Raw genomic sequence first — 26,319 nt, 5'->3', positions numbered from 1 at the left:
CACATAGTCACAGGCAGAACATGCAAACTCCACACAGACAGGCCCCAGTCAGGCTTTAGGACTCTTCCTGCAGTGGGGCACTCCACCAATAATGGAGAAAATATGATGGGGTTTAGCAAATACATGTACAGCCAGTATGATAGGTGCCAAGACAGGAATGATGGTACTGCATAAGTCAGGAGTGGCAGAGAAATATGTAAGGGTGGTGCAAGACATGTATGAGGACAGCGAGACAATGTGAGGGTGTGGTAGGAATGAGAGGTGGGTTAAAGGTGGGGTTGGAATTATATCAGGAATCTCCTCTGAGTCACTCCTTAGGAAGGCTGGCTCTGTGGTCGACAGTGGCAGAGAAGAGGACACCAAAGAAACTGATGGAAATTATGGGCAATGCTGGGCATCCTCTGCATATGGTCATAATAAACAACCAGAGGAGTCTGTTCAGTGACAGGTTGCTTCTCCCAAAGTCTACTACCAACATACTTAAAAACTCCTTTGTCCCACACGCCATCAAACTGTTTACCTCCTCACTGGAGGGGAGGGGGACAGGAGGACAAAGGAGGGCGGGGACAACTAAGCTGTAGAGTTTGCACAACCAAACACTAAATAAGAACTAATCACTGTGCAGTGGACTGAAAAAATGTGCAGAAAATCTGAAAAAATACTAAATCAACACTTTAAGTCAACTTTGAATATTATGCCTGAGTCATTTTATGAATGTGTTTCAGCATTGCATTTCAGCCGGTGTTGTTGGGGATCTTCTCAAATTTGTATGAATTATGAGTGCAGAAGAGTGAAGTCAGATTTTGATCCATCATGCATTACTGCCTGGTAAACATTGTTTTTCCAACTGCTCTTTTGTCAGCATGACAGTGATCCCAAACACACCACAAATACAGAGAAAGCATAACTGAAGAGAAACATGCACGATGGAGCTCTACAAGCGATCTCCCCAAAGACCAACCTCAATACCATCGAACCAGTGTGGAATCGTTTTGACGAAGAACAGAACAAAACGACGTCATGTGTCAAAGAAGAGCTTTGAATGTCTCTCAGGAAGCCCGGAGAACGATTTCTGAAGACTACTCACATAAATTACAGTAAATTACACAAAGCTTGGTTGAGGTAGTTCAAGCTATGTTGAAGAATACAGCCGGTCGTACTAAACATTGACTTTTAAACTTTGTTGCCACAAACTCTGTTTTTGTATTCTATACACCATATCCCTGAATATTTGTGCATCCATCCATCTTCTTCCGCTTATCTGGGGCCAGGTCGTGGGGGCAGCAGCCCACGCATAGAAGCACAGACCTCCCTCCTCCAGCTTGTCCAGGGGAACACCAAGGACTTCCCAGGCCAGCCAAGAGATATAATATATGTCCATATATGTATATGTGCATGTTTCAATAAGTTGCTGAAAGTATTTCCCATTTTCCTGGCTAAATATAAAGACTTGAGACTTTTGCACAATGTCATAGATCAGTGATCAACAAACAAAAACAAATTCCACTGGAAATGGTCAGGTACAAGGACGGTCAGGTACTGGACTGAAAACAAGTGAAAAAGCAATATCGTTGTTTTTTCAAAGTTGCCCTTTACTCTAAAAGCTGCAAGGTCTGGTTGCTTGGAAACAAAAACTAAACAGAAAAGAGCAGTTTCAGAATTTTCCACAGGACTGTACATGCATAAATATCCGTCACACAGCGATACCGTCCGGTTTCTCTCCTAGCTGTTCCATACTTACCTATTAATTTCTTAATAATAAGAGGGTAAAAATGCACTCTTTGGAATTTCAATGTAGTGGTAATATCATAATAATGATCATTGCATTTACTGTGTTCATGGAAAAACAAGTGAAAAATCACCTTGACTGGTGAACTAATGCATCCACTCTATAACTGATCTTCATCACCATCGTTGAGCTCAGAAAGCCGTTCTTCCAATCCGATACCTTAGAGCGGGGCTGGCCCACCGAAGTATCCAAACTGGTCCACTGGATATCTTTGGAAAAACTGGGAATTTCAGACAAGAAGGGCATAAATATTAGACCTGTAAGTCTTCTTTCGGACAGAGTAAGTAACAGACAGATAATTCATTGACTTATGAATTATGACTGTTTTCCTCTCCTGAGTTAGTTTGCCAGAATCTCATCCAGGACGACTGCTGTGGTACCGGCCTGCTTCAAATCCACCTCCATCGTCCCGATACCCAAAAACTCCAACCCATCAAGCCTCAATGACTACCGCCCAGTAGCACTCACCCCCATCGTCACAAAGTGCTGAGAGCAGCTGGTCAACAACACCTACGCCAGAATGCTGTTTATAGACTTCAGCTCAGCGTTCAATACAATCCTCCCCTCACAACTCATCAGGAAACTGACAGGCCTGGGCATCAGTTCTCTCATCTGCAAATGGTTACTGGACTTCCTGACCAACCGGCCCCAACATGTCCGGCTGGATAACCGCTGCTCATCTACCATCACAATGAACAGTGTACCATAAGGCTGTGTGACGAGCCCTTTCCTCTACTCCCTCTTCACCCACGACTGCAGACCTGCTGATGGTTCCAACACCATCATTAAGTTTGCAGATGACACCACGGTGATTGGCCTCATCAATGACGAAGATGAGGCTTAGAAATGTGCTTAGAAATTTCCTCCTGCACCTCACCTCCATCATCAATAAAATCATCCATTTCTGAGTCATACTCATCTTCCTCATCCTCATATTTCCTCTTGTATGCAACACCGAGAAGACCAAGGAGCTCATCGTGGACTACAGGAGGAATGCTGACCCACATCCACCCATCCACATTAAGGGGACGGCTGTGGAGCGTGTGAGCAGCTTCAAGTTCCTGGGAGTCCACATCACATTTCTGTATAGTTTTCATATTTATATCCTTTTCATAGTCTGTACATAGCTTCTACACCACTACAGCCTGTACATACTTACAGTTATAGCATATTCATAACTTCCTACTGTGTACACTGTTACATACCATAATAGACCCATTTCTGTAATGTATTTATATATCTATACTATTGCTAATATATATTTGTAATATATCTATATCATGGCTAAAGCACTTTTGGATAGATGCGAACTGCATTTCTTTGCCTTGTACTTGTGACACGTGCAATGACAATAAAAAATTCAAAAGCATCATAAAATTCCTCTCACACCACAATTTTGCTTTAGCAACTGATACCTAAGAGGTATCTAGTACAAATACGTCCAGTTTCCTGTGCACATCAAAGTGATGTGTAACTTTCTAATAAAAACACTTAAAACTAAGGTTTCACTGCTAAAAAGCAGCTTCAGCTCAAAGTGTGCAATATGCTGTTGAAACTTGTGCATTCTGCCTGCAGATTTGATTTTTTTAAAAGCTGCTTTCAGCTATTTGTTGTGGTTTGGCAGAGTTTTATATGAGACGCCCTTCCTACCACAACACCTGGGGCTGGAATCAAACCACTGACTCTTTGCCTGTTAGGCAAATGTGCAAACCACTACAATATGGAGTCACACGTGTGTTATTCCTGTGTTAATAACTAACCACTTTAGTAGCACTTAAAAAAATAATAATAAGGCCACTAAGTCACATCTCTGCTGCTGTAGCTGACGAGTGTTTCGTGCTGTGGAGAGGTTGAGTCCCACAGCAGACGAGTGAAAAAAGTGTCAGTTTTGCTTTTCTTGTGCGACTTGAGCCCACGTGTGAAACTGTTGGAATAAACTACTGTTGTGCTCACACATGAGATGTTGATGAAACGTTACAGAAGATCTTTTCATTTAACATCTTTTGTCACCCCTGACATGGCGCGAGCTGTGACTGTCTCCACACGATGATGAAGCAGTGTGTTTGAGTTTTCGCTCACACACACTAAACACTGGGTTCATCTAGACACGCATGCTCCACCATGTTTCAGCTGAGGCGTCTTTCCAATCACTTCAGCTGAAACAGTTTAACTAAGCACACAGAGCAATGCTGTTAACAAGTCTCCTGTCTGCAATGACCTGAGTGGATTTTTTTACAATTTCTTGTAGCGCTTAGTTTATTGGCCTGTGGCTTTGAACTTTGCCCACAATGCTGGAGCTTTAAGGCAGTAACAGGACTCTGTTTGTACATCCTGCTTGTTCCCACTGTGCGGTAAGAGGAATCAGAAGTGGCTTGTTAACACATTAAGCTGTCAGTAAGTCTCTGTTGTCTTCAAACACTATGTTAGTCACCAACAGCTAAGCCAAAGGGAAGAGGACACACTTTATTTATCTGTTCTGCCCCTGCCTTTTGTTGCTTGGCCTCTGTGACTGGTTTACACAATCTCTGTGTGTTCGTGCCTGTATGACGCAAAGAGAGAGTGTGTATTTATCCTAAATATTCATGCACAGCTCTTCTCGCTGCATTTTGTATTCACAATGAAATATTCTCCCTGAGTGGACTGAAGTTGTTTACACTAAGCCCTCAGTCTGTGTGTGTGTGTGTGTGTGGGGGGGGGGGGCTGGGGTGGGAGGGGGTAGTACGTAACACCGCTCCATGCCTACTCTCTCTTCAGATAAAGAGGAACTCTTTCAGAATGTACTGACGCGAGCAGCAGAGCAGTTTTCAAAGTAAGCAGATAGGTGAGTGCGCATGTTTCAGTCTAAATTTACTGTAAATGGTTTCTTTACACTCTGTTCTAACACCGTCTTTTATATTCCTTCTTTCAATTAGCTTGGCTTGGGGGTTTTGTAGAGCATTGTCCAGAAAACAGAAAACCTTGTATCTCCAAAACCTGAAACAGAATGATGAAAATGTCGGTTTTATAACTGCTGTGGCTTTTCTTTCATGTTCTTCACTTTGTATTAATTCAACGAGGCTATAACCCCACCTCGAGTTAACAGCAGCTGCAACTTGTTAATGTTACTGCTAGTTATCTGTTGTTGTCGTCGTATCTCTTCATCCGTATCTGCCTCTTTGAACTTTCACTTGTTGTTCCACAGATGATTCTGCTGCTTTTGCTCTCATGTCATTTTCAAGCCAATGAAACATTTACGCAGTGTTGTTAGTGCTGTAATTCTGCAGTAGAGCAGAGCTTTGGTGGTTTGTCAAAGTCTGAAGCTGAAATAAAGGATCTTCATGTCTGAAAATAAATTTGCTGTGAGCAGTGAATTTGCACCTGCTGTGTTTTAAGACGAGCAGAAGAATATTTAACATTATTTGACTTACTGTCACATTTTTAATACAATAACATGTTTATGTATCTATGTAGCATTCTGCATGTGCTTCCTTATGACAGATGAGGTATGAAGACGGGCACCTGAAAGAGTTAAAATACAGCGACAGGCCAAAAATGAATAAACAACGGATATGGATTAATGTGAACACGTTCACAAGAATATAAATACTCTTGCTCTTACTAAGACAAAAACTATGTGTAAACATAACTGTTCATTGATCATTAAGCTTCTCCATGAGCTCCCTCGCTCCTTTATGAACTGTCAAGCTGGAGCAGTCATGCCAAATCTTGAAGCACCTTAATCTTTGAAGATATACTTACTGTAGACATTAGAAGTAAATATATGGAGTAGAGCAGTGCAGGAATGTGCAGTTCGGTATCAGTATTTGGACCATGACACAATTATTTGTCCTCATGACACCACAGTGTAATTTCAGGTTGAAAGGGAGACTTTGTCTCAGTGAGGAGACTGTGTGGAGTGGAGAATAGGGGACACAAAAGCAAACAATACAAAGCATGGAAATAAGCTTAATATTAACTGAAAGCGAGCCGTTTTATTACAGGCTGGTTTTAACTGTACAAAACAAGAGCCGAAAGCAAAACTAAACACTACATTAAACTGGGTGAACTAAGGATAAACATAAGAAACCCTGAAAGTGAATATGAAAACATGAACCGTGAAGACTTGGCATAAGTACATGAAATCCTGGAAAACATGGCGTGAGCATAGCAGGATAGCAGACAATCAGTCAAGGAATAAATGCAGACTCAAGGACACACAGGATGTGATCAGGGCAAACACATGTGGAAACAGCTGGGTGGAATGAACATAATGATGCCACAGGGGAAGTAGAACTAAACACAATGAACATGGGACACCAGACCTCTTCAAAATAAAAGAGGAAAGATGAACACATGACACATGACAGTCTAAGACACACAGACTTAACATAACAAACTGACGAGGAATACGCACATTATAAATACACACAGAGGAAAAAGGGAACTGGAGATGAGACATAGACATAAGCACGCACAAACTGAACATGATGGGTGCGGAAACACACACATGATGGATGGAAAGGGACTTGAGGGAAAACATGTAAACAAGAGGAGAAGACGGGAGACAAGGACATAAACACAAGGGCCGAAGACACAAGAGGAATCTAATAGAAAATAAACTATAACTGGGCAAACTAGGCAAAATAGATGAGATAAAGATAACTGCATGAACTTAAACATAAATATCAAAATAGATTAAAAAGCAAAGCGCTGGGTCAAATGAGCCAGGATGGTGGCAGATTTTCACCTTTAATTAGTGACTTTTTTAGAAGCTGTTAATTGTTGATTTGATTTTGATTGTTTGGTTTAGAGTCCCAGATGGTGGCCTTTCCATTTTCATTAACAACTTCTCCATTTCCTATTTCCCACCTACTTCCATGTGTCTGCAGGGCATTCAAAATCAACAAGCTGAAGACCGAGGTCACCAACCGTCTCACAATGTTGGAAAAGAGAGTAGAGCGTAAGTTCGTTCCCACCACTCTACAGTCACATTTACTGTCTTCCGTCATCAGCTGTTAATCTTGGATATAAAAGACACATTTGAAAAAGGAATGCAGTGTTTGATTAGTCATCACTATCCTCGTGACTTATAGCCAACTCACCGAAAAGTCAATGATCATATATGTCACATAGAAAGTGACACATTATGTGTTTATAGCCCCATTTTGGATTTGGGAGACAAACCTCCAACAGGTTCTGCTGAAGGGTTCTTCCTGTTAAAAGGAAGTTGTTCCTTTTCACTGTGCTTGCTTAAAGGGGGTCATATGATTGTTTGGGCTTTCTCTCTATTATTGTTGGTTCTCTGTCTTATAATATAAAGTGTTTTGCAGCACTCTTGTCATTTGGTGCTATATAAATTCAATTGAATGGCCGAGGCACCCAGGATCTCTCTTCTGGACTATACCCCTCCCAGTCCACGAGACAGGCCAAACATCCAGTAACCTCATCACAGAGTAGGCAGGTAGTGGCCAGAGGTCACAGACGGCTGGAACAGACTGGTTTAACCCTCGATACATTGCAAGACTTACAAATGTTCATATTTCTGGGTAATTTGAGATGCATGTGACGGGATTTATGACTGACTGAAACCAGTGAAACTGGGAGACAGTTCCCTTGACTGAGTGCGGAGAGGAATGTGTTTAGCAAATAACGAGACTTTCTGACCTGGAAAATATGTTGGAACAGGAAGACAGTGATGATCGATTTGTTGTCTGTTCTGGGAGGAAGTCCTGACCAGTGTGGTTCCAGTTAATTTTCCACAGACGTCTTCAGCGACAGAGATGAAGTTAAACAAATGGGACACTGAGATCAGCTTCTTGGGATGGGAACAGAGGTAGGCTGGAGCCTATTGCAGCTACTATAGTACAAGAGGCAAGGTACACCCTGAACAGGTCACCAACCTCACACAGGGCTAACACATAGAGAGAGACACACTTTAGAATCACCAGTTAACCTAATCTCACTACCTGCATTTGGACTGTACCCAGAGAAAACAAAACGGGGAGAACATGCCAACGCCACAGAGAAAGGCCCCGGCCAGATGGTGGAGTTGAACTGAGGACCTTCTCGCCCTCTCGGCAGGTGTGGCAGGGCATCTAGCATATCACCTACTTCAGAGGGCAGACCCATGCAGAAGAACTGTCTCATGCCTTGACATCCTGGTCAGGAAACTGTCTGAACTGGGATTCCCCCCTCCCACTTGCTCTTGGTTCTTTAGCAACCTTCCAAACTCAGTCCACACCTTTCCTCTGCTGAGCACTGGCTCCCCACAAAGGTGTATGTTGAGCCTATGGCTCTACAGCCTCTACACCTCTGTCTGCAGACCTGCTTACACCAGCAAGACCATAGGGAAGTTTGCAGGTGATGATGATGACTCTGCCACAGAGACGATGTAATGAATCTGTCTGCATTATGTTGAGTAGACAGTGAACACCACAATGACACAGGAGATGATCCTGGACTTCAGAAGACACAGAGCAGACCACCTTTACCTCTACATAAATGATGACCCTGTGGAGAGACTTCAGGATTTCACATTCCTGGGCACCGTGATCTCTTCCAACCTCTCCTGGACTGTAAACACCTCCTCCATAATCAGGAAGGCACAGCAGTGTCTGCAATACTTCACAGTGCACAGAAGAAATAGCATTTGTAAGAAGACCGTCTAACGCTCCACTCATCCTGCATCTCACCTGTTCAAACTGCAGCCCTCTAGGAGATGCTGCACATTCATCCAAACCAGGACCAGCTTCTTTTGACAAGCCGTCGCGGTACTGAACACACACACACACATCACCCCAGCACAAGACGAGTGCAATACTTCAGAGCAAACCTTGGACATCTGTATAGTCTGGTAGCCCAACTCCTCCAGGATCACAGAGCAAAACAGTCACCATCTACCGGAACCAAATTCCTTGTATGTGTCTGCACATATACTTGGCCAATAAACACAACTCTGATTCTGACTCTGATTCTTTCTGATTACCAGAAGGTTTGCTGTGTCTTTCAAAGTATTTTTGTTTATGTCTGCCAGCACAGCCTCAAGCAGATATCAAAACATGCCATTATCAGAAAATTTGCTGCATCTTTCCCAGCACAGTCTCAACAGCATGGAGGGAATTCCAGGAGACAGGCAGTTACTCTAGCACAGGAATGTCAAAGTCACTTTACATCACGGGCCAAGAACATGCTTTAGGTCATGGAAGATGAAGGCCCTAACACCGCTGGCTGGCACTCACACTTGACAAACTAAATCCAGTAAAACACCTCTGAGATATTAAATCAAACCATAACTGAGCCTCCACCGTGACAAAAGGCTGTAGACACTTACTATTTTGTAAGTGTACATATTTTATATTCACTTCTTAATCCCTGTTTAAGGCTCCGTCGTTTTTTTTCTCGATGTTTCCACTCCTAAAGAATGACGTCTTCTCAGTCACTCATCCACTGAGACAGGTTCTGATAAATCTATTCATGGATCCACAGGGGCGTAATTTCCAGGGGAGTTAGGGGGGTTGTGACCCCCGCAATAATCAGACCCAACCAATATAGCCCCCCCAATAAAATTATGAATTATCTTGTATAAATAGGCTGTTGGTTTTCTTTACTCATTTCAGTTATTATCAGCAAAATAGTTGCATGTTTAATCATCTGGAAATTTACCCAGATTTATTTATTTATTTATTTAGACAGAGACCTTGACTCCCCCAGTGTTCAGCACACCGTCATGGTTCTGGGTCTTCGTCCCAGAATTTTCAATTTATGTTGTGGTCTCATGATTTGGTTTCTTTTAGGATTTGAGATGATTTATGATCTATTTCTATATCTTGTACTTTGGAGGTTTAGATTGTTCCCTAGTTTTGTTTTCTGTGCTCTTCTGAAGATGATCTTAGTTTCTGTTTTTGTGTAGTCCATCTTAGTCTTGTCTCTGTGATTGTATCCCTTTCTGTCCCCATTGTTGTGTCCCTATGTCCCTGTGCTTTGGTTAGCTAGCACCCTGTCTCTGTGCTCACTGTTTAGTTCTGTCAGGTTAGTATGTTTTAGTCCTGGTGCCAGGGATTATTACTTCCTGTTTTATTTTGATAGGTCCTCTTGTGAGCTATTGTCTCCTTGTCTCATTAGTTAGACTGAGTTCAGCTGTAGTTCCCAGTTGTCTTCACTCTGCCCTCCTCTTGTGTATTGATGACCTCCATTTGCCTCTGTTCTGTCACATCCTTCTTCTTGCTGTGTGCCTTGTGTGTTCCTCCAAGTTCCATGGTTTCCATTAAAGTGTGAAAGTTTTTGGTGTCTATGTTTTGACCTTCATTATTTTGTACTCTATTTTTAACCAGATATGGACTTCTATTTATTTAGAAGCCCACATCTGGTTTGTTGTGTTTAATGATTATGATTTGAATCACCATTATGAGACTAAACACACAGAGAAATATCAGAACCTAATTGATATGGAGCTGGAAAAGTTGCTCATGAGGCTACACTTTTTACTGAGATTTACACCTCCATTGATGGAGTTGTCATGTCATTCTCTGTTACGAGATTATTAAAGTGTTTACTGTCCCTCTAATATGCTCAGAGAAAAAAAAGAAGAATCTGAAAATGTGCCCCTCCCCAGGCAAGTCATAACACACAGAAGGCATCTGTAACTGAAAGAAAAAAAATAATTGGGCAAGAGAAACGAATCACAGTCCTACCCCTACATTTTTTAGGGGCAGAAAATGGTGACAGAGGCTAGCAGACAGCTGTGAGGAGGACTGGCCTGGAAAAAATGTTAAAAACAACATGGAAGAATGAAAGATGTGGAAGCTTACTCATTGTTCATGTGACACGCTTTGCATTTCCACCTCAGATACTGAACATGGCTTTAATACACTATTGTCCAAGCTCAAAAACAGGCTAGATTTCTCTTACTAACCAAGAAAAAACCCTGAAAACACATGAAGTAAATAAACTACAAGTAACATGACTATAGCATTTTCTATAAAGTAGTCTTTGAAATGTTGCAAAAATATGCTCGTTTCTCACAACTCTTTTGGCGAATGTTGATTAAATACTAATAAAATGTTGATGTTATTACTACACCTACAGTATGTCTATTTACTAAATAAATATTAAGCAGAAACGAGTTTAGCTTATTAATGCGACTCCACAGGACTTGCAGTTTCTCATCTCTCGTCTGTTTCTCAAGGGAATTTCTCCCAAGACAATTGAGCAAAGAAACAATTTGAAATTATTTATTTAGGCACTTTGTTACTGACAGCCTTTTGCAAAAACACATTATTAGCATTAGTTTAAGAGTGCATATTTATGCAACCAGGTTTTTATACGTTTTTCATTTTTATTTTCCCCCTAAAACAGGGGTGTCAAACTCAAATACACAGTGGGCCAAAATTCAAAACTGGAACAAAGTCGCGGGCTAACGTTAATATTTATTGAAATATATTTATTGAAATATATTTATTCCTCCAGATATAAGAATGAATCTTTTCTTATTGACTCAAACACGTTTTGCTGAAAAACTGAATATGGAACAAGCAAAGCTTAATACTAAACAATATATACATTAGCTGTATAATACCAGTAGGCCAGCTCTAATAGTAATTTGGTATGGCTTCGCGGGCCAAATGTAATTAGGCTGCGGGCCAAATTTGGCCCGCGGGCCAGAGTTTGACACCTATGCCCTAAAAGATTGTTTTGCAAAATGAACTGTTTTCTCAAATGTCATAGCAATTCTCTGGAATTCTGTGGCTAAAAACAGGTTTGACATGAACCTCTTTCTGTATGGAGATTTATCAGATCATGGTGTTGTGTCAAATTATGTAGTTAGATTTTCTGAAATTCAACTTTCTGCAATAGAGGTATAAAACTATAGAAAAGACTTCACCATTAGATTACTGTAATGCTCAGCCTCATTCATGCACATTAGCGTACAGGTAACCGAGCACCTTCAATGCATTTTGTCTGAAGTTGTGTTCCTCTACAGTTAATGATACTGTGATTAGATAAGTTGATGCCCCACTGTGTGTGTGGTCTGCTAACCCACCTTGGGAGGCAGTTAACTTTGTGAGATCATTAGAGTCTATTGAACATTGACCTGTTCAGAGTATAAAAGTGTGTGCTGTCATTTTATACTTACACAACATCCAATGTAAGGTCATGCACCAATGCCATTTCCTCTAGCAAGCTTCTACCATTTTATTAAGTGCAAGCGGGAACTTTGCACTTCTGAGGCTGCCGAATTGTTCACCGTGCTGCTAGACTTAGTTTGACCAGCTTGTCTGATGGCGTCTTGGCAGGCAATACAAAGTTATGCAATATGATCAATGAATGTTGTGATCGTCTTACTTTTCTTATTCTTTTATCTTTTATAATATAGGAGTTTATTGTTAAAGTAATTACCAGCAGGAACATTTATTCTGTCGTTGTTTAGCAATGATTGCAGTGATTCAAGCAAGGCTATAATTATAGGCTATAATCTCCCGATAACAAACGTGCATTTTGTGTTTATTTGTGCTATCTTTGATATTTACATTTGTTTGATAATCTAAACATTTAAGTGCAACAAACATACAAAATAGTAGTAAATCAGGAAATGTAGTTATCACACCTGTTTTATTAACTGTGTGTTAACACTTTATATTAAGGTACCACCATAAAGTTCCACATGACTTATTAGCATAGCATGCAAAAAACACCAAAGAAAAAAACCATAAAAGCATAACTAGAACAGGGTTCAAGATTGCGTGATCCAGTAAGCTTGTAAGCTTTTCAAAAAAAGTACATTTGAAACTTAAAAAGTAAAGTTTAAAAGTAAAGACTGTGTCTGTTTTCTGAATCCAAGATGATCAAAGTGGTAGAAACACATTTTTTCTGTTGTATTGCAAATAAAGCTAAAGTAGTTATTCAGAGCAGCTAATGAAGCTCACTAACTCTGTGATGCATGATTTCTGCACTGTGAGGGCATCTTAGTGATGTAATCATGTGTTCAGAACAAAGTGAAGGTTTTTGCCATTTTTTGATGCAACAGCAGCAGAACAACTCAGCAGGGCGGACATCAAGAGCATACCATGAATTATGGCTTTAAACACAGCTGTTCAAACCTCATTAAATCCTGACTGTGATGACCTCTCAACATCACACTTTGGCAAAACACAACTCAAGATTTCTCCATGAAAGATATGAGAGTGCATCCTCTGCAAGTGCTCTGTCTCTATTCAATTCAATTCAATTCAATTTTATTTATATAGCGCTAAATCACAACATAAGTCGCCTCAAGGCGCTTCATAGAAAAACCCAACAATCACATGACCCCCTATGAGCAAGCACTTTGGCGACAGTGGGAAGGAAAAACTCACTTTTAACAGGAAGAAACCTCCGGCAGAACCAGGCTCAGGGAGGGGCGGGGCCATCTGCTGTGATTGGTTGGGGTGAGAGAAGGAAGACAGGATAAAGACATGCTGTGGAAGAGAGACAGAGGTTAATAACAGATATGATTCAATGCAGAGAGGTCTGTTAATACATAGTGAGTGAGAAAGGTGACTGGAAAGGAAAAACTCAATGCATCATGGGAATCCCCCGGCAGCCTACGTCTATTGCAGCATAACTAAGGGAGGATTCAGGGTCACCTGGTCCAGCCCTAACTATATGCTTTAGCAAAAAGGAAAGTTTGAAGCCTAATCTTGAAAGTAGAGATAGTGTCTGTCTCCTGAATCCAAACTGGAAGCTGGTTCCACAGAAGAGGGGCCTGAAAACTGAAGGCTCTGCCTCCCATTCTACTTTTAAATACTCTAGGAACAACAAGTAGGCCTGCAGAGCGAGAGCGAAGTGCTCTAATAGGCTGATATGGTACTACAAGGTCATTAAGATAAGATGGGGCCTGATTATTTAAGACCTTGTATGTAAGGAGCAGGATTTTGAATTCAATTCTGGATTTAACAGGAAGCCAATGAAGGGAAGCCAAAACAGGAGAAATCTGCTCTCTCTTTCTAGTCCCTGTCAGGACTCTTGCTGCAGCATTTTGGATTAGCTGAAGGCTTTTCAGGGAGTTTTTAGGACTTCCTGATAATAATGAATTACAGTCGTCCAGCCTGGAAGTAATAAATGCATGAACTAGTTTTTCAGCGTCACTCTGAGACAGGATATTTCTAATTTTAGAGATGTTGCGCAAATGGAAGAAAGCAGTCTTACATATTTGTTTAATATGTGCGTTGAAGGACATGTCCTGGTCAAAAATGACTCCAAGGTTCCTCACAGTGTTACTGGAGGCCAAGGTAATGCCATCCAGAGGAAGAATCTGGTTAGATACCATATTTCTAAGATTTTCAGGGCCGAGTACAATAACCTCAGTTTGTTATAAAGAGAGCGATACAGTTATTTCAGAAATGCTCTTCCTTTGCTCGTGCTCCCTCATATGAATAAAGGTCAGTGTAAACTATAGCATAGACTGAGCATGTTGCTGCAATCCTTCATAGCAAGAATGGTCACTGAAGTTAAGTGTTGTACACAATACCTTGCAAATGCTAACTTTACAGGTCTGGCATGGTTTTAACGAATAACTCTGTCTGCAGTGGAGGGGATGAAGGTGATGGAGATTGAGAAGTGTCGCAATGACATCAAGAAGCTCCGTGAGGAGATCGCATCCAGAAACAACAGGTAACAGCAACACAATGAATTCTCTGCTCCTTTGAGATGACACATTAGTATTAGTGTGCTAAGCCCAGTGATGGTGATAGTTAATGCACTATTGGAACAATTAAAAAAAATTAATCAGTCATTATAAAATCAGTCAACTACTATTTGTAATTTGTTTGGCTAATTTAACCTTAATAGTAGTACATGTAGTTCTTCTTTTAGCTGCTTTCTTCAGAGGTCAACACAGTGGATCATTTTCCTTCTCCCTACCCGATCCCTGGCATCCTCCATGGTCACACCAATCATCTGCATGTCCTCCTTCAGGACAAACCATCCAAACTTGCCTCTTTTGCTTAATATCCAATTTGCTCAACCTGAGCTTGTCATGGTCGGCTGTGTGGCAGGCAGGAGTGGTGGACCCAAAATGCAGGATTCTTAGGAAACGAGGTTTCAACTGAAAATGCAGCTTTATTGCTGGAACAAAACATCAAGATAAAAAAACTCACAAAAGCAAACAAAACTCTAAACTGAGATGCAGGAGGACTGGAAATCATGAACACAGAGCAAGTGAAGGTGAACAGACATTAACGACGCAACGCTGACACAAAGACACACTGGGCTTAAATACACTGAGGGAGTCATCAAGGAATTAGAGACAGAAGGGGGACAGAGCTGGGAGAAATAAGACCTAACGAGACAGGGAGAGCAAAGCTGGAACACTGACATCAGACAGGAACAAGAACCTTCAAAGTAAAACAGGAAACAAAACACACTTTACTAAGACACGGACTAGACAGAGAGAGACAGACTTGACACTGACCAAAGCCTACTAAATAATCATCATAATCAAAACAGTATCACTGATAAATCAAATCATAAATCATAATCTAGAAAAACACCAAAGCATGAAAAACAGAAAGCTGGGTCAACATGACCCAGAACCGTGACAGAGCTGTCCCTCTGACTTAATGTCATGGAGCAGCAACACTAACAGAAATAATTAGGAGTTCATGTAAATGATGAAGGTTATGCTTAATAAAATGGTCTTTTGTATTATGATTAATATTACAGACATAAACTGTTGTGATGTTTTTTTTCCTTTTCAGTAATTTTTTGGATGACAACAAGAAGCGGAGTCCTTGCATTCCCTCTGACCCCAAAGTAAGGCTTTTACTCCATTTTATGTCCGTCACACCTCCACAGTGCTCAAATCACAAATCCACAAATGGAGATGAAATTTGTCAAGACAAAATTTAATGTGTCTAATTTTCAGAGATTGGCCACCTTTATTAACACTGATCAGGATAGAGTCGCTGTCTCTTAGTTTGAATGTGTAAAGAGTATAATGAGTGTGGATCGTATTTATGATCCATGCTTACTTACTATGCACCCCAAGCCAGATAGATGTAAACAGGGTTAACTGCAAATCAGCTGCCTGCAGTGCATGCTGTCACAGCAGACCTGTGGAGGCAGTGAACCCACATCACCCACAATATGTGTCTCTCCTCTCTTCTTCTCTTTGTGACTCCTGTGTGTCCTGTTGTCCTTTGTGTGTGTGTCAAGTGCCATCTGTCTAAGGAGACAATGGAAGCTCTTACATTGCCTACGTTTGATGCTTGGCAGTGGGAGCCCAATGAGGTGAGATTAATACATTGATTATTTTATTTATCAATGACGGGTGATTAGCCAGTGAATGTGATTTTAACAGTTTTCTGACTGTTAACTAGTTAGCACTTGTTTTTGAGTCATGGCTTAAAGTAAGAAAGTAGACGGACATTATCACTTAAAGAGAAGTCCACAGAGTTATCACCACCTGACTAGAACTGTGCCTTACTTGGGATGAGCAGTTTAATAAATCTTTCTTGTTCCCATTTTGATTGTGATGTTCCCTATGTTTCCAACAATGTAACCTGCTTTACAGAAGTTTAGTCAGTTATGCTAGGACAGTAAACATCCCTGGATCAGGTCCAAAGCAGAAGATTTTATGGTAAAACTTGAGATCAAAATTCTTTCCTATGCCTGAAAACATAATAATAATAATAATAATAATAATAATAATAATATAAATGACTATATAATTATACATAATTATATATTTATACTTAGTTTTATGTTAAAATTGTTAAAGGACAGTAACATCTGTTGAATTTTAAGAATAAGCCAAAAATAACATCCTATACTCTGCACTAACAAACTCCTTTGCTGTCCAGATGCTGAGCTGTCTGGAACATATGTACCATGACCTGGGCTTGGTCAGAGACTTTAATATAAATCCCATCACACTGAAAAGATGGCTGGTGAGACCTTGACCCCGTACAGTTGGCTCTACCTTTTTTCTATAAAATAAACCTTACCTGAACAGAAAATAAAGAAATAATTTCCAAAAGCTAATATTTATGTTTAGGGAATTTCTGTGATGAAACTGCTGCTTTCTCTCTCACTGTAGCTGTGTATCCATGACAACTACAGGAATAACCCCTACCACAACTTCCGCCACTGTTTCTGTGTCACCCAGATGATGTACAGCATGATCTGCCTCTGCAGCCTTCAGGTAATGTGATTCTCAGAGACTTTACCACGAGTTTTCTTCCGCTGTACCCGTCATGGCCCTTGGGTCGTTGACCCAGGATTTAGAGTTTGGGGATATTTAGGGGTTCTCTGATTTTGTTTATATTTGTTTTATAGCTTTGTATTCTGAAATCTCGACATGTTGTCTTTTTGTTATGGTATTATGGTTATATTGCAGTTATCTAATTCAGTTAAGTTCAGTTGCATTTTATTTTTATAGCGCCAAATCGCAGCAACAGTTGCCCCAACAATCATATGAGCCCCTATGAGTAAGTGCTTTGGTGACGGGGGAAGGAAAAACTTCCTTTTAACAGGAAGAAACCTCTGGCAGAACCAGGCTCAGGGAGGCTGTGGAAGCCAGAGATTAATAATTATTAATTAAACACAGAGTGGTCTGTAAATAGACCCAGCAGCTTAGACCTACTGCAGTGTAACTAACTATATATATATATATATATATATATATATATGTGTGTGTGTGTGTGTGTGTGTCAGCCCTCCCTTGCCCTTAAGAATTTTATTTTTGGATTATGTACACCTTTTTCCCCAGTAATAAAGCTTTTTGGTGTTTTACTTTTTTAAAAAAAATAAAACCAATGTTTATATTATGTTTTAGGAGAAGTTTACTCAGATGGAGATTCTGGCTCTCATGACAGCTGCTGTGTGTCATGACCTCGATCATCCTGGATTCAACAACATGTAAGAAAAGACACAGAAATGCAGCAATAGATGGTGCTTCTCTGTGTCATCTGTCTTCTTTTTTGCCCGTTCTATTCTTGATCACATGGAGCAAATACATGCAGACACTGGAGTCATGCCGGTTACACAAACAACAGATCAATTCAATAGGACAAACAGAGGTGCAGTATTAAACTGAGAGGATAAGTCAAAGGGATAGAAATATAAAAAAAAAAAAAAAAACTACATCAAAATAGCACAAATAATTGTAGTAACAGGATAGAGGATGAAAAAAAGAATAACAGGTATGTGTACAAACAATTTGTAAAAGACAAGTCTACACACTGATAGAGAGCTGAGAAGGGAATGAGACATCCCATATGGAAAAGAAATAGTAAAAACATATATGATTAACTCATGAAAGTGGCCACTTTCTCATTACTTTCATATATTTTTTGTAAGTATCCAAAACATACAAGTTTCATTATATAATTTTTCAAGGGATCTTATATGTGTTTTCACTCTTGTATGCTTTTCATACAAGTTTCATACAAGACAGATAAAAACTTTATAAGATTTATATATATCTTTTTCATATGGGATAGGCTGTGTCCCAATTCAGGGTCTGCACGCTTGAAGTACGCGCACTACGTGTACTACGTACGGTGCGTACTATAAGTACGCACCTTAGGGTCCTAAGGCTAGACCCCCTATGCTAAGCAAGCCTACCGCAGACATGAGCGAGACATAAATATGAAGGCATGCCGGCTCGGACGTCGCCCGGATCAACAAGGTCCGCATCAGGTGTTGAGGAACCAGGGCACCCTGACGAAAAGTGGGCTACTGGAACAAGAAGGCATCGGTGGGCAAGAGACGAAAACAGGGCGTTGTTGGAATGCAACTACGCAAGTAACCCCGGCGGAAGGGGCTACATGAATAGGATGCGGGACCTATGGATTCTTCGATACCCAACATCCACAATGACGGCGAAACAACCAAGGGCTCAGAGAAGAGCTCGAGAGGATGTGGAGGGTGAAGGTGACGGTGGTCCCCGTGGTAATCGGAGCACTAGGTGCGGTGACTCCCAAGCTAGGCGAGTGGCTCCAGCAGATCCCGGGAACAACATCGGAGATCTCTGTCCAGAAGAGCGCAGTCCTGGGAACAGCTAAGATACTGCAGGACCCTCAAGCTCCCAGGCCTCTGGTAGAGGGCCCGAGTTTGAAAGATAAAACCGCCCGCAGGGGCGAGCTGGGTGTTTTCTTTTTCTTTTTTTTATATAAATATGTGTGTGTGTGTGTGTGTGTGTGTGTGTGTACAGTTAATGCTGAAAGTACAAACATCACTAATGTCACATAACTTTGCCGACATGTGGCCAACAGTAATGTTTTAATGTTCTTCGTTATTAAACATTCGCACATAAATAAGTGACATCATATTCAGTACTTACTTTTGACAGTTCACTCTTCAGCCGCTCCCGTCTGCCGTATTTTGCGGCAAAATTATCCACACCCACCGCCGCGCTATGAATTGTGGGATATATGGGACCACAAAGCGTGCACCGGACCACGCTTGATATTTGGGGAAATCGATGGCGCATTTGGAGTATGCATTTGAAGTACACTTCGAATTGGGACAGCCGTCGTCGCGTGGCGGTGACGTAATCACACTTAAAATGCGTACTTCAAGCGTGCAGACCCTGAATTGGGACACAGCCATAGAACATGAGACAATTACCTTTCAAACTAAAACAGGAAGTTCTTTGTGTTTTCAATTTTCTATTAACTCAGTCTTCAGTCTCTCTCCTCCTGTCACGTTTGTCCCTGTGCCTCTCACTCCTCTTATTGATCCTCTTTGTCATAATTCCCTCCGCAGGTATCAGATCAACGCTAGAACGGAGATGGCCCTTCGCTACAATGATATTTCTCCTCTGGAGAACCACCACTGTGCTGTGGCCTTCCAGATTTTCTCCCAGCCTGATTGCAACATATTCTTCAACTTTGACCCTGAGGCCTTTAAACAGATACGACAGGTACTTATGTGCAGCTGCAGAAACAGAAGTATTGTTTGGGTTAATACATGCACTACAATGGCAAAAATAATTATATTATTATTTGATGAGACCCTGCACAAAATATTTAACAGGTGCTTCAGGACTCTTTCTGCTTGGGACAGTGATGTACAAGGCCTTCATCTTTGTTCGATCTGGGTTTTATCCCTGCTTCTCTGACCTCATGTCTCTTGAGTCTCTGAAAGTCAAGATAACCTGATATTCTTTCCACTCAACCTTTCAGTGAGAGGGGTAGTTGTAGTTCTCTAGATCTAGATTCCCAGCCACCTGCTAAGGTACTTGTTGATCTTTTACTTCATTCCTTTCAGTACAGTAAATGGGACAGCATGCACTGTCATGGGCTACATTAACCTGGGGAACAGGCCATGTTGGCCTTAAACTCCCATGTAATCCACATCTATCAGTGTTCTTCAGCCATCCTTCTACTTGCTTCTCAGTGCTATGGACATTGTGGCTGTCCCTAGTGGCTGGGGTGACTGTAGCTCAGGGGGTAGTGCAGGTTACTGTATGTGCTAATAAGAAGGGCGGTGGTTTAAATCCTGGCTGCTCCAGTCTGCATGCTAAATAATCTTGAGCAAAATAGTAACCCCAAGTTGTCCTCTGATGCATCTATGAATATGTGTGAATGTTAGATTGTGGTAATATGACATTTACAATTTGCATTTTGTTTTAATTCACATTTTACATCCAACTGTTTCAAAATTAGATTTAAATGACTAATTAAGACTATTTCACACCATGCTCTTTATCTTAAACTACATCTACAGAAAATAGCATAAGACACTGAGTTCTCCGTGTCTATACTGATGATTTATTTCCTTTGTCTTGTTTATCAGGAAACTATCACATTGATCCTGGCCACAGACATGGCACGCCACAGTGAGATCCTAAAAACCTTCAAGCAGAAAGTTGACAACTTTGACTACACAAATAAGGAGCATGTTGCCTGCGTAAGGACACATTTATAAATAAATCTTGGTGCTGTCACCTACAGTTAGGATCAGCTAATCTCAACCAACAAATACATGAATTATAACACATGAATTAAAGATTAATGTGGAAAACTCAGTAACTGGACAGTTAGTAAATAAAGTATCAGTCTTGCAAGGACAGACAGTAAAATGAAAATAATGTGATTGGTAACTCCTGCTTCACTTTGCTGAGCAAACTGGAAGAGAGAGAGAAGATTAGTTCGTTCCCCAGCCTGTCCAATGGAAAAGATTACTGAAAAATATGCAAATGTGCTTAGCTACATCAGCATTCATGGTAGCCTTGATCCTCTGACCCTGTGTTGTTTGCAGCTGAAGATGGTACTTATCAAATGTTGTGACATCTCCAATGAAGTGCGGCCCATGGAGGTGGCTGAGCCTTGGGTCGATTGCCTGCTGGAGGAGTACTTCATGCAGGTAGGTATAGCAGTCAAGGAGCATTTGAATACAAGCAGGCAGCATTCCAAAGTCTGTTTCATTTGTACACAGAAAGTTCTGGTTAGCTGTGATGCTACACAAGGTTAATAAATAACAATGAGACACCTGCAGTCACTTGAAGTCTAGCCTCATTTACTTTAGTAGGAGGACAAAAAAAGTGAGCTGCTTATGGAAAATATGTGTTTGTGCTGCTCAGAGTGACAGGGAGAAGGCTGAGGGACTTCCTGTGGCTCCGTTCATGGACAGAGAAAAGGTCACCAAGTCAACAGCCCAGACTGGCTTCATCAAATTCGTCCTCCTCCCCATGTTTGAGACTGTGATGAAGGTGAGTGGACGGTGACAGTCAAGGACAGACAAAATAAGAGAGGTGTAAGATAGGAGTGGGTCCTTGCTCTCCTTTATAATTCTTCAAATTGGGTAAAGGGTTCAAACTGAAAGGAAACTAGCTGCTGCTTTAGGCTAACTGCTTTCCTATTACACCTGAAGCGAGACGGCTATCTACTTTGAATTCCTGAATTTTCAGTATTACCCTGCTAATTTTAAGAATGTAGCAAACAGAGATACATGTGAAGGTCTACCGTGTTTATTCCTCTGCATATTATTAGAGCTTTTTTATAATTTCATGTTTTGCATTACAATACCACAGAGACACAACAACTGACATATTTAAACTGTACAGTCTGAGGCAGAAATATTTCAGTAGCTAACACATTTATTCAAACTGCATGTCACTGCTGTTGTACATTAAAATCATTTGTGGAAATAGTGTCCTGGACTTTTACAAACAATTCTACAAGTTTAGCAGGTTCATTTGAGAGTGATGATGATAGACCTGAAAAGACTCAGCTTAATGATTCCTCTGCAGAAATGAAGCTCTTGTTCCTGCTGGAAAATGTTAACTGCTAAAAGGAAGATGTTTCAGATGAATCGAAGCAATATGTCCCAGGGGTGTTCTGTTGGATTTTGGTCAGGGGTCCAGTCAATGGTATCAAATCTTTGATCTTTACTGGCCTACCACCAAACCAGTCATGCAGACCGTGTCACCACTGTCACATATGCCCGGGTGAACCTGCCAGTGGCTGACCTGCCAATTCTGGTATTCTATGGCAAAGTGCTGCGCAGTGAGCGCGGAGCCCAGTAGAGGATATCGGACCTTACCTTATGAATTCTGTTTGTGATCGTTTGGTCAGAGACATTCACAGCACTGGCAACGCTAAGCCTGTTCTTCCTTCCACAAGCAAATCCTGTTTAGGCACTAGGGACCTTGTGTTGCCCTGCCCAGCTTTCAGAGAGTAACTACCTGTGCCCTCAATTATTATTATTATTACTGTATGTGAAATCCAACAGGAGTTGGACTACCTCCTGTCCAGCTTTGTGGAGTCTTTTATAAACTGTTTACGATCAGTCTGGAGAGGGTCCCAGTGCTGTGGAAGCTGTTATTGCTTGTTCCTGTACCAAAGATGCCACGCAGCAGGTTTACAGATCTGTGGAGTTAATTTAAGACATCATGCAGACCCTGGATAGGCTGATCCTCGATCAGCTCTGACCTATGGTCAGGCCACATCTGCTTACCAACCCCACCTCGGAGTTCAGAACTCCATTACTTGCTCAATCATGTCTATGCCACTTGGAACAGCAGGTGAGCACTGTGAAGGTCATTTTTTCTTTTGTACTTTTCCAGTGCATTCAACATCATCAGACCAGTCCTCCTGAGTGATAAACTAACAGCCATGCCTGTCTCATGCGCTGGATTATAGATTACCTGGCAGAAAGACCACACTATGTGTCTGACAAGTTGATCAACAACACCGGGGCACCACAAGGGGCCGTCCTCCCCCGTTACCCTATCCCCTGTTCACCCTCTACACCAGGGGTGTCGAACTCCAGGCCTCGAGGGCCGGTGTCCTGCAGGTTTTAGATCTCACCCTGGGTCAGCACACCTGAATCAAATGATTAGTTCATTATCAGGCCTCTGGAGAACTTCAAGACACTTGAGGAGGTAGTTTAGCCATTTAAATCAGCCGTGTTGGATCAAGGACACATCTAAAACCTGCAGGACACCGGCCCTCGAGGACTGGCGTTCAAGACCCCTGCTCTACACCTTGGACTTCAGCCACTGTACAGAGACCTGCCATCTACAAAGATTTTCTGATGTGGTGGATGGATGCATTAGTGGGTTTGGTGAGATGATGCACCAACCTGTGGTGGACTCCTTTGTCATGTGGAGTGAGTGGAATCACTTGCAGTAACAAAGAACAAGGAAATGACTGTGGACTTTAGGAGGATCAGGAAACCAGTGACCCATATTTCAGTTCAGCGGGTCAACACGGTGTGACAGACGTTCCTGCGGTGGAGTGGGTGCTGGGGGCTGCTGCTTTTGGGGGAGGCACAGATGGGGGCTCTGAGCCTAGCGCTAGTCAGGGGAGCTTTGCAGATACCTCCAGGGATGTCTTGGACTGGGCAGGCCTCTCACCAGAAGAACATTGCCAGTGGTTCAGGAGAAGCCAGATGGCAGTGGAAGATTGGCCTTTGGGATGGGGCTACACGACAGCGGAGGCCACACGACTCAGGGGCAAGGTGGCTACGACCTGAGCGACCAAGAGAGAAGCGCAGGTGTTAGGGCAGGTGGTCCTTGAGCAGTTCGTGGAAGGGCTCCCCTGGGAGACAGCACGGTGGCTTTGCTGCCACCAGCCGGAAGAGGAGGACCACCTGGCCATGCAGCCAGAGGAGGCAGAGGGTCACTGGAACTGGTCTCGTCCCACTGGCCGGCTGGCTCCCCAGCCCTGCCCTGGCAGAACCGCCACTGCAGCTACAGCCCACTAACCCCTTTCTCCCCGATCTGCCTCCCCAGGACCTGGCAGCGACAAACACCACGCAGGGCGGCACCGATGCCAAGGCAGGGGTGTTGGGGTTATGGGCGGCAGGGACACCTGTGGTGGGAGTGTGCCCACTGATAGACATGGAGCAGGTGTTCAGCGTCGCAGGGGCTCCAACACCCTCCTCCGGTCCAGGAGGGCCACACAGTGTTCCGGTAAGGTGCCCAGGGGATATATGCCAAGCTTTGGTGGAAATGGGCTTCACAGGCATTGTTGGACGCAGAGTGGGTGGAGGTCAGGTGTGTGCATGGAGACATTCACAAATATCCCCTGGTGGCGCTGGCTGCAGATAAAGTTTCAGGGCAAAACACATAGAGTAAAGGCTTCAGTTCTGGGGACAGATTGGCCGGGGTTTAAGAATCTATTGGGTCAGTGTGTGGGGATGCATCTACAACCTGTCTCGCACACTAAAAGAACTGTACAAATTAACTGGCATTAAATCTGTTCGGACCAGTGTCTACCACCCTAGATCGACGGTTTAGTGGAGCGACTGAATAGGACTTTAAGGTCCATGATTCGTAAGTTCATTCACAAGAATGAACACAACTGGGATCACTGGATAGAGCCTCTGTTGTTTTCAGTGCGAGAGGTTCACCAGGCATCCATGGGATTTTCTCCCTTTGAGTTACTGTTCGGCAGGAAGCCAGCAGATCCAAGCCCAGCTAAGAATGAAATTCAATTTTGGACCTGAGAGCAAAGCTGCACACTTTGGGGAGGTTATCATGAGAAAAGGTGTGGATATGAACCGAGTCTCACAGGCGGTTTGATACATCAGCATTTATGGTAGCCTCGACCCTCTGACCCTGTGTTGTGTGCAGCTGAAGATGGTACTTATCAAATGTTGTGACATCTCCAATGAAGTGAGGGCCATGGAGGTGGCTGAGCCTTGGGTCGATTGCCTGCTGGCAATAATACAAAGAAAACTGAGAAAACCCTAACAATGATATGATCTCCTGTGAGCAAGTGAATTGGCAACATCATGGCAAGATTCGTCCAGATGCTTGGCTACAAGATGAACAGCCACAAGAAGCAGTATCCTCCATGGAGAAGGAGACTAGAGGCCACACAGAGGGAATGCTGGAGATGGAGATAGAGCAATATTGGAAGAGCACAAGGAAGGAGGCCAGACTTAAAGCCAATTGCACAAGTTGCCATCAAGTGTGGGATTTACCAAAAGAGATGCTTTTTCCCCACTTCTGTTCTGCATAAGTCTGAATCCACTCATTCAAATAGAATGGCTACAGATACCAACTACAGAATGGGATCTGTAGTTGGTATCTGGGATCCTCTTTATATATATAAAAGAGATGGCCGCAACCACCAAATACCTGCAGAGGGTCAGCCAAGTCCTGAAGAGCAGCTGAATGGGAAAAACAAGATCTGGGCAATCAACACCTATGCCCTGCCGGTGATTAGATACCCTGCTGGGATATATACCCTGCTGGGATATATACCCAGCTGGCCAAAGAAGGAGATAGACGGCAATGTATGCTAAGCGAAAGGAAGGAGGCCAACCACCGATGAAACAACGAACATCCATAAGTACATCGGGAAGATGGAAACAACTGACATGTGCTTAGTGAATACCTCAAGCAGCAGAAACCCAAGAAAGAGGAGGAACAAGGAGAGGAACCATCATGGAAGGACAGTATGACCACTGACAGAAGCGACTGACATTGAGAGATCTTACCAAAGATGGACTGAAAGACAGCACAGATAGCACGGGCACTAACCGCGGCAGCACAGGAACAAACTCTGAGCACAAGATTGTGTCTAAAATTTTGAAGTGACCTAACATGAAAAATGTGGACTAAATGAAGCGCTGTGAATACTTCCCAGGTGTTCTGTATGTGCTGTATGTTCTTCCTCAGATGTTACACTAAATTTCTTAGATAAAGTGAGTGTTTTCTGACCAAGCGTCTTGTTCAAACAACAAACAACATTTCCCTCAGATACGATAATGTCTTTTATTTAAACTGATGTTTGGTCTCTGAATTGTAAGTGGAGACCCAACTCCAATAACACTAATCAGAGAAGTGTTTTGATGCATGCTAAATCATCCCAAAACATTGATTCTGTTCATCTAGAATCAACATTTTCAGTGGGAGAAACATTTCATCACTCATCCAAGTGACTTCTTAAGTCAAAGTTGGTTAAAGTTGGAAACTAGAACCACTGGTGAGGTCAGTTTCTTGATCATAAATATGCAAATTGTCATGACCACTGATCAGTGACCATTGATCAATAACAAACACATTTTCCCTAAACACGGTGTCTCTGTGGCTTTCAAACGCCAAATCACACTGC

At 42.2% G+C, this 26,319-nt stretch overlaps 1 protein-coding gene across 2 annotated transcripts in view; it reads left to right on the top strand.

Annotated features, from left to right (window-relative positions):
• The first annotated feature begins 4,103 nt into the window (after positions 1-4,103).
• pde9aa (phosphodiesterase 9aa) overlaps positions 4,104-26,319 on the top strand; it is a 23,494-nt gene continuing 1,278 nt past the window's right edge. The window contains exons 1-13 of one of the 2 annotated variants that reach the window (XM_086267388.1): positions 4,104-4,140; positions 4,544-4,610; positions 6,658-6,728; positions 14,332-14,416; positions 15,502-15,556; positions 15,959-16,033; positions 16,606-16,692; positions 16,842-16,946; positions 17,580-17,662; positions 19,514-19,670; positions 20,546-20,659; positions 21,011-21,115; positions 21,333-21,461. In XM_086267388.1, coding sequence (XP_086123514.1) covers positions 6,707-6,728; positions 14,332-14,416; positions 15,502-15,556; positions 15,959-16,033; positions 16,606-16,692; positions 16,842-16,946; positions 17,580-17,662; positions 19,514-19,670; positions 20,546-20,659; positions 21,011-21,115; positions 21,333-21,461 — 1,017 coding nt within the window. In that variant the 5' untranslated portion in view covers positions 4,104-4,140; positions 4,544-4,610; positions 6,658-6,706. Of the gene's footprint in view, positions 4,141-4,524; positions 4,611-6,657; positions 6,729-14,331; positions 14,417-15,501; positions 15,557-15,958; positions 16,034-16,605; positions 16,693-16,841; positions 16,947-17,579; positions 17,663-19,513; positions 19,671-20,545; positions 20,660-21,010; positions 21,116-21,332; positions 21,462-26,319 lie in introns of those variants that run through there. The other variant, XM_086267387.1, reaches the window with a different exon arrangement.

The sequence above is a fragment of the Aulonocara sp. 'chitande type north' Nkhata Bay genome, linkage group LG16 (assembly GCF_057382095.1).
Source record: "Aulonocara sp. 'chitande type north' Nkhata Bay isolate Kocher_YH1m ecotype deep benthic linkage group LG16, A_spYH_male_GT1.1, whole genome shotgun sequence".
NCBI classification, from domain to species: Eukaryota; Metazoa; Chordata; class Actinopteri; order Cichliformes; family Cichlidae; genus Aulonocara; species Aulonocara sp. 'chitande type north' Nkhata Bay.
The sequence above is the reverse complement of the archived record's forward strand: the minus strand, read 5'-3'. Positions and strand labels throughout refer to the sequence as shown.